The following is a 16,464-nucleotide window of genomic DNA, read 5'->3' on the forward strand; positions in this document are numbered from 1 at the left end:
GCGAAGGATTTACCAGCTAACCTAACTAGGTATATGTAAAATGGGGGTTGATAGTAATACGCAAATAAAAAGAGTGGGAGAGGCAGTTTTACAATTTTACGCGAACGAAGTCTTTACAATCATCCTTGTAGTATCTTCTGTCTGTTTTTCACTCGATTATAGTAAGAGTGACGAGGAAATAGTCAGATTTTGGTTTAATTTTTTGGGTAGGGTAGGTTGTTTATGGGCATACCTATTTTACGGAATTAGGTTTCTACGCTTTATTATTCTTAGCCCTACTACGAAAAAATGTGAAGACATGGTAGGTCGGACATTTTGGAATTTTTACCATTGAATAGATCGGTCTAGGTCATATCAAGGAAATTATAGATCAAATTAATCTTCAATACAATTATACTCTTAGAAATATGCATAAAATCCTGCATCCATACACGGTTAATTTTTTTAGGTAATTTAAAACATTTCCAAAAATATTACCCCAGTCATAAACCCGCTGTTATTAAAGCATTACGCTAGTTATCAATCGCGTCAAAATATCGATCGCGTGCGTACGCATGCGCGCCCGTTCCCGCCAAAACGCCGCCATCTTTGTTTCGAGTTCCATTCACCCGCTCGTTCCCTTATCTGTGGCTCATTCAATTGTGATGATAACGGGTGTAGCAGACGTAGTAATTAGGTTTGATTGTAACTAATATTGTTTCGTATAATTTGAAGGCGGTTTGAGTTAGATATGATGCTAAATATGAATGAATATTTTATATATATATTATCATAGGTAGGTATATTTTATCTTTATCTAAAATAGTTATTTACGATACAAGTGCGGAAAAGAGGAAATACGAAACGAGTGGCGATAAATTAAAACACGACCGAAGGGAGTGTTTTAAATCCACACGAGTTGCGAATTACCGTCGTGTTTTAATTTATCGCCGCTCGTTTCGAATTTCCTCTTTCCCGCACTTGTATCGTAAATAACTATTATTTTGACACCGTTCCAGGTGTCAGGCTGTCACCAACAGACAAATACAATATTTATTTGCATATTTAGCAAAATTCAAATTTAAACGTTAGTTTGACATGCGTAAAGTTTTCTCTTATGTTCCCAAAAGTTGGCAATAATAGCCTTATTTTAACTTACATCAACCTTATCAGGCTTAAGGATGACTCACGCAAGACCGGGCCCGGGCCGGGCCGGAGCTTCCGGCGCTTCATTTTCTTTGGAAAGCACCACGTGATCACCGTTCAGCCGTCAGCCGTCATAGAAAATGACAAGTCGGACGCCTCGGATCGGGCACGGCCCGGTCTAGCGTGAGTCATCCTTTAGATTTAGCCCGTATCAAAAATATGCAATTGTGCAATTCACCAATGTGCTTCACTTTCGGGAGAAGATAAAACAAATTAAAACCTAAATCTGTGTTTGACCCATGCAGGTAAACTTCGGCGACGTATTCATCCCGCCAGGCCTCGACCCGCCGAGGCCGAGAGTCCTCCCCGAACTGAAGAGGCTCGCGCACGGCCTCCGCTCTGGAAACATCAGCGTTCTAGACGCCAAAACGTTCTACATTCCTAATCTGCATTATGATGGCGCCGGGCCTGACGCGTATTTCTGGGTCGGCAATGGAAGCGAACCCAATCCGTTTGGCACTAAGGTAATTTCCAACATCAGCGTTCTAGACGCCAAAACGTTCTATGTTCCTAATCTGCCTTATGTTGGTGCTGGGCCTGGAGCATATTTCTGGGTCGGCGATGGAACCGAGCCCAATCCGTTTGGCACTAAGGTAATAATATCCCACAACAAAACGCTTGCTTTGAGATGGCGCTGGGACCGATGCGTAGGTGTTTCTGGGTAGGCAATGGAAGCGAGCCTAATCCCTTCGTCCACTTTTTCCTCATTTTGTTTACATTGAAACGCTAACTATCTCCAGGTCCCAAGCGAAAGCGGCTCCCTCCACCCCCTCCGCGGTTACCAAGGCGAAGACATCGAGATCCAACTGCCCGGGAAGCTAACAGCGTATGACATAGACTGGCTCGCTGTCTGGTGTGTGGAGTATCGGCACAACTTCGGACATGTCTATATCCCAAAGGACTTAGATGTGCCGCCGGCGTTGGGCCAGACGAAAATTACTGTGAGTTTGAAAATGATGATGCTATTTTGTTACTTCGTTCTTACATTAAACTATGAAGATAAAGTTTGAGGTCCGCTAACCCCCGGTCCGCACATTTTTTATTGATTTATAGTACCGCCTCATTCGCACTCGTGAAAATGAAATTAATTGTTCCTTTCACACTTTTTCACTGCGATGTCGGTTCAAAGTTATAGATGGTCAAGCAAATCTTGTCAGTAGAAAAAGGAGCGAAATTCAAATTTTCTATGAGACGATATCCCTTCGCGCCTACATTTTTCAAATTGACCGCCTTTTTCTACTGACAAGATCTGCTTGACCAACTATAATTTAGACGTGCTCTTAAGGCCCCTATACACAATGGGCCAGCGTGGGCCAGTCTGGGGGACGCATTTATTAGAGGGAGCAAGTGATATTGCTATCGCATTCTACCGCATGGGTGCGTCCCTTGGACTAGCCGGCGCTGGCCCATTGTGTACAGGGGCCTTTAGGGATATGAATTTTTGAATTCAACAAGAATATAGGTACCTATAGTATATACTACTTTTTCTATAATCTGGTCTATATTAAAAACGTAACAAAGACGTAGAGTTTATCGTTCCACTTTCCCTGCAATTACAACATCGATCGATACAATGGGAAATGGAAAAGTGAATCGAGCGAATGAATGAATGGAACCGATGTGCATGATTTAACTATGTTCGAAAAACTTACAACATTGGTTACCTCTAGTTTGTGATTATTAAATGTTTTTATATATACTGATTTTCAACCTTATCATGATAATTATATATTATGTACAATATAGGAACTGTCCTATATTGTGGGTATTCAAAAAACAGTTGAAAATATACTAACTACCGATTTTCTATTGCTATTATGATAGGAAATGAAATACCATATTAAAACCATCTGTCAATCGCTAAATAGATCAAGTATAGTCTGGCAAACCAATTTTCCAATAGAAAAAGTACGAAATTTAGATTTTGTATGGGCAATCGACTTTTGGTAAGTACAATGTTTTGGCGCTTACAATTTTAAAATTTTGCGCCCTTTTCCACTGACAAGCTGATTTGCGAGACTATATTTTTCTTAATAATGTGTGCTAATTTATTTTCATTGCCATTTTTCTAAGAAGCAGCTTTGGATATCTTTCTGTACCACTAACATTTTTTTCAGCGCTGCCATGGGCTAATATTTTACTTCGCTTTGTCTATGCTTTTCAGGGAAAAAGGAAAAAGAAGCCAAACCATCGACATAGTTTTAAGCCTCAATCGCTAGTTATCAAAAATCAACCTTATGTCCAGCCGATACAGTACAATTTTGATTGGTTTGGATGATTCTAAAATATTAGAAAATTTGACTACTTTATTTAATAATCTTAAGATTTACTTATATAAATTATAAATATTTAAACCAATTAAAAGTGTATTTGCAAACTATTTCATTCCAAACTTTATAAAATATAAAAAAGCGGCATAATTTCTAAAACGGTGTTACCATACCAACTTACAAGACTGAAATCTACCAAAAGCTACTAATGCTACCATGTTACTAAATTATTAATTGTGTGTTTATCTTTTTAATAAATCTGCTTGTTTGTTTGCCTTTTCTCTTTGCCTACCTTGGAACTGGAATTATCTATTTTAACAGCCTGCTTGGTGGTATAACCCTGTAAGTATATTTTTTTTATTTTTTAACAAATACTAACTTTTTTATCTTATTACTAAACCTATGTCAGTTCACTACTTGGTTATTTTAATTGATAAAATATAGTCGGGAAAACCAATTACTCGTATAGTCAGAATAAAAGATGTGAAATTCAAATTGACTACGAGAGGGATGCTGTTAAGCAATAATGTGTCAACCCACATTAATTTTTCAATAAGATGTCAACTCAAAAAATTGACTCTTAAAGTTGACATTTTATTGCAAAATGGACGTGGATGACTCATTTTTGCTAAACACCATCCAGATGGACAGTTTGCGGACATTTTTCATATTTGCCGCCTTGTTACTGACAAATTGGTTTGCCTTACTATAGTAAATACTTAACTACAGTATGTTTATTATTATTAATATCCTTTTTATACTATTAATTGTAATAACAACGTGTTACGGCGAAATGGAATGTACGAGTATAACGGCTAAGTAAATGCTATACCATGAAACGAATTGGAGAACCAAAATAACATTCTATCCAAATATTTCAGACAAGTTCAACTACGTCACAAACCCCCGCTAGCGCTACTAATAACTGCAAGGAAATTTTAGACAAAAGGCTGCAGGTCAAATGGGAACTACAGGTAACTCTAAATTTCGTTTATTTAATCATAATTTTAGTAGTGCAATATTGACTTACGGCTGAGGTCATAATGCTGTCGTTTAGGATTATTTTTGTCTGAATTTGAAATTGTTTAACGTTGTCTCGTACGAACGCGAATTTTCTGAAGATTTCAAGATTTTTCTGTCACTACGGATGTAAAAACTGCTCAGTAAAATCGAAACATTGAATGAATGTACCTAATATACGAAATAAAATAATAGCCCCAAAAGAGATAGCGTTACCCTCAGTTGCTATTTGATATTGTAAGTACTTACCTACTGTACTGTACAAAATATGTGCATGAAAAAAAACTGCAATTTTAATTAAGATTTTTAATATTGTGTCGAGATTTTTTTTTTAATATCCATCATGAAAATAATTAGATAATATCTTTTCACATCCAAGCGATTGGTCTGCTGTGAAACAATAAGGTAAAATATATTTGTAAATGCATAATTACAGCAATTGTATTTTTTATGACTGTCAATTAATACGAAATGAGAACTAAATTTAATAACTATTCTATTCTGGTATTCAATTTGATTTTTTTAAAACGAAGTTCAGTTCTCATTTCAAAACCTGTAACCAACATAATTAAGTTACAAAAATTTAACTCTAAATTATTGCATTCATCGCTATTACTTTTGAACGTAATTGACTATATCTGTCATGTTAACAGGCATAAGCATAATTCTGACAAATCCATTTCTTCCCTACTATATAAATGAATTATAGAAATCTGAATTTAGAAGAGCTAGAACGCTGCTTTACAAGCAATAATGTATTATATGTTATTATGGACAAGCAATAACGAAAACACAACATACATATATTCGTGTCGTTTTCAAACAAAAGGGTACCTAATGTAATGTCGCTTGTCAATAAGATGCAATTTCCATAAAACTTCAATTTGAAATCAACCTTATCGACAACTGACAATGTGGTACCTTTTAGTTAAAAACGGCAGATTTGTAATTTTTATGTGTGACACATTGATGTATGTACAGCCCCAAAAACTACACGTTAGGGTTGTCACTATAACAGTCTAATGCTTACATTATTTCCAGGGCAACCAAATACAAATAACGCTCTCGGCGCGTCTAAGGCGGGAGCAATACATGGCCTTCGGGATATCAGGAGCTGAAGGCAGACCGGCCATGCTGAACGCTGATGTCGTGGTTGCTTACTGGGACAACAAGTAAATATTGTTCATAAAATAAATTGATTGGTCCTTTAAGCCGGATCCAGTAGGTAACTTAAAAAATATAATTATTCATTTATTTATTACTAAGTTATATTTACAATGCTAACACCAAATTTCAACACATTTCACTGACAGCGACTGTTCGTATGTAGGTGCTTTTCGCTACACAGCGGGAAAACATATATCTACGTTATCGGCTAAAAACGTAGCGCGTAGTTCGCGCTGGCTGTGAATGATTTATGGTACGTCCCACACTGGCTGTTATAATATATAACGATATATAAAATCGTGGGACAAGGGACTATGTGATAGTATTGATAGTGTTTTATTATGTTGTCCCTGTCACACAATGTTATATGTATAACATTTTATAACAGCCAGTGTGGACCACCATTAGTAATAACCAGTTACTGTTTGTTAGTACCAGATATTACATAGTAATAAAATAAAAAGGCGCTTTGTTGTAGAGGAAAATCATTATATTTATATCATTATATCGGGTATATAAATACATCATATACGGGTCTAAACAGGTATAGACCGTGGACCTACCGCGACATTCCCAGCGTGAAATTTGTGATCTGATTCCTGGCCACTCAAATTCAGAGCCTTTCTTCAGACATTCGCGGTAGCAGTCCAAAATCTTTAATTTCGACCAAGACCACAAAACTTAAGTGTTTTTGTATATTTTCAGAGCAAATCAACCTAAAGTAGCAGACTACACGATAAGCCACTTAGCCCAATGTGACGGAGAGAGAGGCGTGTGCCCCGACGCGAGACTTGGCGGCAGTAACGACGTTGTCGTAGGTCAGTATATTTCCAGTTACGTTATGCAAATCTAATACATGTACATGTGCTGCAATACTATTCTCAGATTTTAAGATTTCAAATACTCTTCACAGTATTATCTAACCCTATTCTTATACCGCATCACCCAGCCGGAGCACTTTATTTTTTAACCTTTTTAAGTGGATTTACACTTTCCCCCTTGTACTCGATAAGCTCCTTGTAATAGGTAGAGCAAAGATTTCCGTTTAATCGAAATTGTTTTTTATACCCCGTCAATAGAAAATAAGCATAAAGGTAAGCGGTCGCCGTAGATTACGGATGCTTGCAACTATAGATGTACCTACGATCGTTTTTAAAACTCCATACTGTTATATAATCTTTCGAAACCTGTTTAGTCGTCAGTGGTACTGTAAATAAAATATTTCATAACATTTTAGGCGTTGTTGGTCTTCTAGAAAATAAGGCTTAGGTATTCTATAGCTTGACATTCTGCACCGTTTTAAACAATTCCTGCATCCTTTATAGTATCAGGACAGCAGAAGAACGGCATAACCACCATCACCTATCGTCGCCCTCTAGCGGCCAAAGAACCAAACAAGGACAAAGAAGTGCTTACATCGCGCTCGCAGTCTGTGATCGCGGCATTTGGACCTCTCAACTCGCGATATGAGGCCAATGCTCATTCCTTTATGGATACTACTAGAACTGATGTGCAGCTTGACTTTGGAGCTCAGGTAATACTTTTATAATGCTATGGTTTTGATACTTTGGATATAGTAGCAGCAGAAAACTGAACTTTCATGAAGCAAGAAACAGTGACTGTGCTGCTGTTGTTGATATGGCGTGCTATGTCTTTTTTTAATCTAAAATTTATCTAAAGTTTATTTTCACCTCTGGGTGAAAAGGCCCTTTGGAAAAAAAAAACAATGCTGATTATGAAGTTATGACGCTATTAAAATTTCTTTAAGTTTTAGAGAAATAGAAATATTTTGAGGGGTTTCAAAAACGTTGAAAAAAACATTACAAAGAAGCACAATAATGTCAAAATTGTTATTGTTATTCCACCGAAAAGAAGTTCAAAAGATCTGTACATTTTCCAGAACGACCACACGTGCATCGGCCTAGCTGAGTTGGATGACGACGGCCCAGCACCATGGCCGCCGCGCGTCATCGCCGGCGTCACCAACTTCACCGCCCGCATCGGGCCTGCTGGTGGCAAGCGAGGCTACACTCCTATCACTGGTATGATTACAACTGAGATCGCGGCAGATCCCACTTATTTAGTGGTACCTATAATCGTGAAATATCATATCAACATCAATTTTCAAATTATAAGTTTTTATAATTTGAATGCTTTGTAAACCTGATTGCATTGAAATCAGGTCTAGGAATGGTGAAGTGCACTGTTGCCACTGCCAGTGACTTTATCTAAACGGATCTATCATTTTATGCTTATTTTTGACTAGACCACAAAACAGGCCTATTCGGATTTCGAGATAATCACAAGATCTTGAGACGATTTAGAGATCAACTAGATCTACATTAGATATCGACTAGATGTGACTTGGATATCTAAGTCATAAATCGTTCAAGAGGACCTCCATAATCGCGGAAACGTCAAATTTGTCATATCTTACAAATATCTTTAAATTATCCGTATCGTAACTTGTTGAAGTCTAGTAGAAATCTAATTCATTTTCCGAATCGAGCCGGTTGATAGGTGTATCAGTGTCTAGGTACAGAACCTTAGTTGTAAAATGGTACCTATTGTAGTAAGAGCAGGTACCCACCTACTCTGTAAAGAATATATATATTGAAACGCTGGAATGTTGGGTTCTCTAAGGAGCCTGTGATTGTGACATTTGTGACTGTGGAGTTGATATAAATTGATTTAAACGTATTTTCTTTTTCTTACACGCAGACAATGACATAAGTAAAGGATTTTTACCGTATGGTAACTATATTAACCCTTTTATCCTCCTATTTATAATACGTTGTTTTTTTTATTTAATCAATCCTTTTTATTTTAATTCAATTAACATTACCATTTATGTCTGAAGCTAATTAATCTCGATTATTTGGCTTTTTAAAATTAAAATATAAAGCATTTAAACTTATCTTCATCGCAGACAATTATTGTTTTTAATAATTTTCTGTATGCTATGCACTAATTCGTAAACTAGACGTTTTTTAAATGTTTCCGTCAAAACCAATGTAAAAATTATAATAAAATAGGGTTTCTTAATAGCGTAAAAAGTACTAAAAACCCTTATTTAATTTTAAGTAGGTAATCTTTGAAGATTAATGCTATTTATGTAATTTAAAAACATCCAATATTAATTCGTATATCTCTACCAGGGCATCCATCTTGGGGTATCGCGTGGTACATCAACGACCAGCTGATCCCGGAGCTGTATGTGGAGCGAGGCAAGACGTACACCTTCATTGTTGAGGGCGGCGAGGATCAGACCAACCCTGCTAAGTATGTGTCACTTATCAATTGTTAATCCCTCTTTACTTTTGTTGCTGAAGTTACAAAAATTACAAAAATACGCATTAAAAATATTTAGGCACCTAGAGTACTCAAAGAGAGTAGAGTCAAACTTCTATGAAATTATGACGTTTAAATAAAACTTGCATAAAAAAAATCGCTGCCAACTTAGCTTGGTCTAACTCTAAACACTAATTCATTCGTCCCCAATTTATTCCATATTGCAGTCACTACTCAATGATACCTGTAAGTATAAAATGTATGAAAATACTATTTCATTAAAAATAAATCAACGAAATTGTAGATTTATTGAGGTTAATTTGATTAGAAATTGGGTTACTTTCCAATAGTCCGTTGTTTAAATATTTAAATAATAATATAAAAAATATAGTACATACCTATATTTTTAATATTATTATTTAAATATCTCAACAAATCTTTAATTTTGAAGTTACCACCTTTTCCATATCGGCAGCGTCAGTTTTGACATTTGCTATTGACAAAGGAAATAATGATACCACATTCGCTCTATAAAAACCTACCAACCTACCATGATTTTAGAGAGCGATACGACAGAGAAGAAGGTTAAGGCATGGTTTGGCAAGGCGTTTTGTCGTGTGTTAATGTATATTCAATTTACAAAACATTGAGCCTCAAAACCTTATTTATAATATTTTTTTTTTAGGTTTCACCCGTTCTACATCAGCGACTCATCGGAAGGCGGTTACGGGCAGAAAAAGCCAGAAGACCAGAACAAGCAGCGTGTGTTTGCGGGAGTGGCGCGCGACAACGAAGGCTACGCGTACCCTACTGCTAGTGAGTTGAAATAAAGAATTATTGATTGTAAAGTACAAGTAAAAATTGAGCTCCTAGTCAGACAGCTGAAATAAATAGCGCTGTATTGCACAATAATTAATGTGATCGCTGAAGCGCTAACCAGAGTTACCGCATATTGTATGGAGCCGTACAGCGCATCATTACTCTCATTAAACATTAATTGCAGAGGTATCTTTTTTATTAAGTTCTGATTATAATTAGGTACTAGAAATTGATTATGCTTAAGATTTTGGCCAGCCTTTAGTACGAAGCATTTAATGCATATTAATCAAATATCTTGTCTATTTTAGCAAACACAAATAAAAAGTCCACGTTTGCTGAGCTCTGAGCTAAGAAATTTTGACATGAGTAGTTTTAAATCTTGGGTTACATTTCAGTCGGCCGCTACTGCGAATGGATACACAAGACAACGGATCAATCGGCCGTTTCTGACACGTTCGAGACCTATATGAAGACGCTACAGCTGGAGTGTAATGAAGGCGAGCCAGGAATACTCAACTGGACAGTAGCCGAAGAGACGCCTGATCTGGTGTATTATCAGGTGAGTACGGGTATTCAAAGAAATGTTTTTCATTAGACCAGAGATATAAGCGACACTAGTAAGTAATCGCATTTTTTCATATAAAGCTGACGGTGCAATCTCTTTAGCCTCGATAAAAAGTAACGACAGAACTTTAATTTTATTCACCTAAACGAGCGCTATTTTACTAATAGGTTTAACACTAACTTTATTAAACAGTTCATTTCAATGCATTATTTTTATTTTACATAAGTTTCAACTTCGTGATACGTTCACAGTTTAGTTTCTAAACCGATAACTTTTTTTTAATTTATTTAGAAAACAAACAAATCTGTTTAAACTTGTAGATATACAATTAGACCTATAGTTCCATTTCACAATATTGTTGTCATTGTCTTGCTGTCACGAATGTAGTTAAAATCCCACAGATTATACTGGTTACAATTGGAACCAAAAGTGACATAAGTCTTTCATCCATGGTTTATGTTTCTTAGGTATTGGCATTTCTAATGAAATGTTTTGTTTTGAAGCGATTGCAGCGCCATCTGCGTTAAGCTTTGCGCGTTTTTCTTCATTGACAAGAAAATGTTTATATCCTAATTCCGAAACTACTATTTTGTTCCAGTGCTACACACACAATAACCTGGGTTGGAAGATTCACGTCCTAGATCCAGGACAACCAATACCACTTCCAGGAGATCAAAGAGCTAACTCAGCAACTGTATACCTACCAACGGTTACAGCATTGATTGTCATTTTAATATCCTTTTACAATATTGCATCAAGATAAGATTGCATTGCACAAATAGCGAGCTCTGTTAAAAAAGTGTATGAAACGGTAGCTATTAACATAATTATCTCAAATTGTAAACTTTGGGATTTGCAAATTAAAACTAAATAAACGAGATTTGCTGTTTCATATACGTCGTGGAGATTGTGATATATTGTTGGGATATTATTATAATATAAGAAGTAACAGAGCTCGCACGAATTTATGTACAGGAGTTTTTTAAATTGGGTAAATAATGTCAATCAGAGTTGAATCAATTTCATATCAAGTACATTCTATAAATTGCATTTTGTGCATTTATCTTTACGATTTAGCTTCAAAATATAGATGAAATCAATAGTTTACTATTGTAATAAATGAATATCATAGAAGTAATGATTATACATTTGTGTATTTACATTTTACGGAATTGAAAAAGCTTACGGCTTGACAATAATTACATTTTAATGATTTAAGTAAAAAAGCGTCACAATAGAAACTTCGACAATAAAAATCGGCTAAATGTATAAAAAATAAGTAGTTAAATTAAGATTATTTTAGGTGCATGCCTCGTGCTTGACAATATTAATAGATTTTTAAACGTTTTGTATAACAACTATACTTTTATTATTGTTAAGTCTACTATTGTTAGTATAAAATATACTTATGTGACAATAAATACCATAAATGGAATCTAAACCAATTACTACATATAATACCTATATATGTAAGAGTGCAGCGTTCGTGTTTTATGCAATATATATTTTATATAGATATCAAGAGAAGTTGATCATTCAAGAAAAAAACCTTTTACTGAGGCGAGAATTGAAATTTACAAGAACGCGGTTAGAATAAACTCAATTGAATAAATTGTTAAATTAATATCATTAAATGTGTCGTAAAACTGTACGAAATCGAAGGGTTAAAATTTTCCGCTGCAGGCATAATCAATTTATAGTAAATAGTTTTCCTGTGTCGAAAATGATTTTACAAAACAATAAATTAAGGATAATTATGTATAATACATATAACCCCTTTTAAATAAAATTATTGGAGCGAAGTCTTGATGTCTAAAATAATTCCTACTTTTGACATACGTCTGACAATAAAGTTCGTCTTCTAAATTGATTAAGAATAACAATCTTTATAATATAGAGCATGATGTTAAACCATTAGGCTTTCATCTTGGAACTGTAATTAGTAAATCAATTGTTGTCGTACAGATTTTATAATTACGAGGGTGATGTTTGGAAGATGTATTTGCTATGAAAACAACAAAATAAGAGACAATAAAATGAATTGTTAAATTTAGTATTTATGTAAATTATTTCTAAAATATTTTACGAATGCCTACTTTAAATGTCAAATAAGTATAAATAAATGTTTGCTTAGTAAAACTTATTTTACCTGGATGGCCTCTGACCACGATAAGAAGTTTTCTACAAATAGTGCATCATTATTAGGTCGTCCAAAATAGTCATACTTAATTTAAATTAAGTCAAACTAGCTTAGCTATAGGACATTTTCAAGTTACCAAGATGTGGATTGTTTTGACCTAAGAGGTACCTATATTATAGCCTTGAATTACTTCATATGTAATAAACTTTAATGTACTGAATGTTACTCTGACAATAAATTTGAAATCGTCTGAATAATAATATCTCTATTATAAATTTGAAATTTATGTTGTGCGTTTACGGATACTATTTTAGAGAATTGTTTTCATATATAAACTTTTACCTATTAGATATACCTAACGATATCGTAAGGGATTATATAGACAATAAATACTAGAAAGTAATTTTAAATCATTTTACACTTCGTAGTCGTAGATGTTGGAGCACAAATTTCTGTTAAATATAAGATTTTTTATAGTAAGTAGTTAATTAAATTTGTAACTAAAAATAACAGATATAAAAGTTTTCAATTAATGTCAAAGGCATGTGCTTTATATTGTGAAGTGTTTGTGCCTTTGACGCAGAAATAAGGTATATTTAAAGTTACTAACAGCAAAACGGTGCTTAGTTTTGGTCTTATTTATCTTAAAGTTATTCAATATTATCTAGATAGATGCTTGAGCTTACTAAAGGACAGCAACTAACATCATCAATATAAAACCGTTGAAATTAGAAATGAAAATGTAGTTTATTGATTTACTTAGTATTTTTAAAATAAATCATTTACATTTACATGGTTTTACTGCTTGCCAGAGGTTCGTGATTTTTTACTATTCCATTTGGAAACGATACTCATAACAGAAATTACAATGATCTTTTATAATGAATCAATAAATAAATCAACCTTGTCAATAATAAAAGGAAAATCTGTGTTTACAATGAACCTACAAAATAAGTGATACTAAACAGTAAAAGACTTTTTATTCTGTGAATTAGATATATTTATACTTTTTAAACGCTAGAAGTTTCTTATTATGACATTAAATAAATGCACATTATTTTTTCAAGCCCCTTCCAAAAATAATTCACAATTATTTATAAACGGACGCTAGGTACTTACCTATTGATTATTGTGCAGCAATAATGTTATAAAGATTAAACAATAATAAATCTCATTATTCCATCACAGAAACCTACAATATTTACTAGCGATAGCTATTAATATTTTAAAAAGAATTGGCTCAGTGGTTTTGTTTAACCCATAGTTTAAATAAGGTAAACAATATATTATACTTACGTAGTTTTGATTTACGCGTTTTTATAAATTGTTATTTTTTAACATGTAAAACAAAAGACAGCGCATCTTTAAGTTATAATAAAATAGTATGGATGAAGCTTATATTGTAACAGCGAATATTAAAATTAGCCCCTATGAGTCTTTAGTTTTCATTAAAAATAGCAGCTATTTGCTGATTTTGATAACTGTACATATTTATCCTAAGTATAGTTAACAATAGGTACTGTTTGGCTACTCATTGCTGTTACTTGTGTAATTTATGATAACTTTGACAATAAACACCTTTTCCTAAACTATAAGAGAGTTCTTATTCTCCCTTTGCCATAATTAAATCTAACGACCAAACCGTCTGTACACGAAATTAGTTTTGTTTTATTTTGCTTGAATGGAAAGTTTGGCAGACAACTGCCGGCGCCATATTTAAAGTAATGCAGTTCGTAAACCTGTAAATGATACCAACACTATCAAATCAAACAGTGCTCTAGGTCCGTGGCTCTGCCAAAATTAACATTATTATAAGTAGTCTTAAAAACGGGGTACCTATTTACTATGTTTTTTTTGGCATGTTTTTGGCTATGGTGTGTACTACACCACAAAAACTCGCAGCACGTCGGTTACCCCGTGAAGATGGCATGTGCAACTATGCCGAAATATCGAGAACTTGACAAAAACAAATGTACAATGAAGTAAATACCCCGTTTTCCATTTTAGCTTGAAATCGCAAAGTTTAAATTCTTGTGGAAGCATATACCAAATCCTTCATGGCGATGATGTTCATGGTGATGGATTGTTTGTCATTTTCCTTGAAATCGTTTAGTTTACCAAGGCACTGTGCAGTATGTGCAACAACAGTGCGGTTGTTACGTGCTTGGCCAATAAAATGCAGCCTTTATGTGGGAAATGTGGCGGCAAAGCAGCCCCCAGGAAGTTTTTAGAGTGCTCGGGTTGCAATGTTCGGTTCTGTCTGGAATGTTTGGAAGAAATTGGAGTAGCTTACAAGCGTTATTCCTTGATGACAATCGAAAATCGCATGAGCTGGAAGTGCCGCTTTTGCTGCGTTAAATCGATCAAGCCACCCACTATGAACAAACAAAAGAAATCGACGAGCCCGTCGAATATATCTACCTCATCCAACACTCCATCCGTCAGTTCCCCCCGATCTTGCACTGCTGACACTGGTAAAGAAAATGTATCTTTCAACTCTAATTGCCTCACCCTAGTGCCACATAATCCGCCAATTACTGAGAGTATTGACATCGACGCCATCGCACGGCTCACTCCGGAAATAAAGCTATTGCGTAAAGACTTAAACACACAGCTAACCAAGCTCTCTGAGACCGTCACAAAGTGCACGGATAAACTAGCTCTGTTCGAAACCAGGCTAACAACGGCTGAAACTAAAATTAAACTGCTGGAAGAGCAGAAACTTGTTAATCACTTTCTTCAACAGAGAGTCTGTGAGCTTGAAGAGCAACTCAACAACCAGGAGCAAATTTCTACCCAAAACGAGATCGAGATTATGGGTGTCAATGAATCACCTCAAGAAAACCCGGTGCATCTAGCGAGCGTTATGTGTTGCAGCAAAGATTGGATTAGCTCTGAAAGAAGAGGACGTAGACTGCGTGACCAGAGTTGGCTTCCGCCGTAAACCCAACGACTTACACGATTCGGGCAATACGAGACCTCGGCCTCTGGTAGTTCGCCTGCTACGACGTACCAAACGCAACGCATAGCTGGCAAATCTAGGCACAACATAACGTCCGCTGACATCCAGGTAGCTGGTCCTCCACAAAAGCTTTTCTTCAATGAAAGGCTTACAAAGTCTAACCGGCTGTTATTTCGTGCCGCCCGTACCCGATCTAGACAATCCGGGTACAAATTCTGCTGGATCAAACACGGTTCAATATTTATTAGAAAGCAAGAAGGCAATGCTGCGATCCGGATTCGTCGCGTCGCAGACCTTGACCGTTGTTTGGATTGCTACACGAGCTCTGCTGCCGAGAAGTCTCAGGATGTCTCCTGGTCAGAAGCAGAAAATATGCAGCCTGAATATCCCTGACTTCAACCTTCTTACAACATTTTTGCGCTATTTTATTTACTATTACTCACTTCTAATGTTATTTTTCATATGTTCTTGTCTTAATCATGTTATACATTTATATACTTCATATACACTTCACAAATTTTACACCACACTAAAACAAGGAGCAGCGAGTAAAATCCAGGTAAGCTACTTAGGAGCGATGTCTGTATGGTATTTCATTATTTTTGTTTTTCGTTTCTATTTAAACTCCATAGATGGCGTTACTTGAGTTAGACAATGTTCTGGACAACGACCTGGCTATTGATTGTCACGCACTCGAAGTTCTCGAAAACTGTCAACAGTAAGTATCTCACCCCTAATTATAGTTTTAAATTGGCAGCCCTAAACATAAGAAGTCTCCAACGTAACTTCGATTCCTTCTTTGTGACATTAAATAGAATAAATCTTGAGTTCGACATTATCATTCTTACCGAATGTTGGTTAAATGATTCTACGGTTATAGATTTACTTCCTAACTACCAAATGTTCCATACTACAAAGGTAATAAATAAAATTGGTGGAGTCGTTGCGTATGTAAACAACCGTCTATCGGTAACCTGCACCGAACCACCTATCGACGACGCAAACTGTCTTGCTTTAAATATCAAACCTCAGTTTTAGGCATTTA

At 35.4% G+C, this 16,464-nt stretch overlaps 1 protein-coding gene across 1 annotated transcript in view; it reads left to right on the forward strand.

Moving 5' to 3' along the window:
- The window catches only part of LOC134801107 (protein Skeletor, isoforms B/C), a 60,687-nt gene extending 47,244 nt beyond the window's left edge, over positions 1 to 13,443 (forward strand). Inside the window, exons 6-18 of the mRNA XM_063773635.1 lie at positions 1,431 to 1,649; positions 1,926 to 2,126; positions 3,777 to 3,797; positions 4,337 to 4,429; positions 5,517 to 5,647; positions 6,348 to 6,460; positions 6,968 to 7,176; positions 7,543 to 7,684; positions 8,364 to 8,396; positions 8,801 to 8,924; positions 9,619 to 9,749; positions 10,148 to 10,311; positions 10,916 to 13,443. Of these exons, the coding sequence (XP_063629705.1) occupies positions 1,431 to 1,649; positions 1,926 to 2,126; positions 3,777 to 3,797; positions 4,337 to 4,429; positions 5,517 to 5,647; positions 6,348 to 6,460; positions 6,968 to 7,176; positions 7,543 to 7,684; positions 8,364 to 8,396; positions 8,801 to 8,924; positions 9,619 to 9,749; positions 10,148 to 10,311; positions 10,916 to 11,080 (1,746 nt within the window). The 3' untranslated portion in view covers positions 11,081 to 13,443. The remainder of the gene's footprint in view (positions 1 to 1,430; positions 1,650 to 1,925; positions 2,127 to 3,776; positions 3,798 to 4,336; positions 4,430 to 5,516; positions 5,648 to 6,347; positions 6,461 to 6,967; positions 7,177 to 7,542; positions 7,685 to 8,363; positions 8,397 to 8,800; positions 8,925 to 9,618; positions 9,750 to 10,147; positions 10,312 to 10,915) is intronic.
- Positions 13,444 to 16,464: the final 3,021 nt, after the last annotated feature.

Source organism: Cydia splendana, chromosome 21, assembly GCF_910591565.1.
Source record: "Cydia splendana chromosome 21, ilCydSple1.2, whole genome shotgun sequence".
Taxonomy (NCBI): Eukaryota; Metazoa; Arthropoda; class Insecta; order Lepidoptera; family Tortricidae; genus Cydia; species Cydia splendana.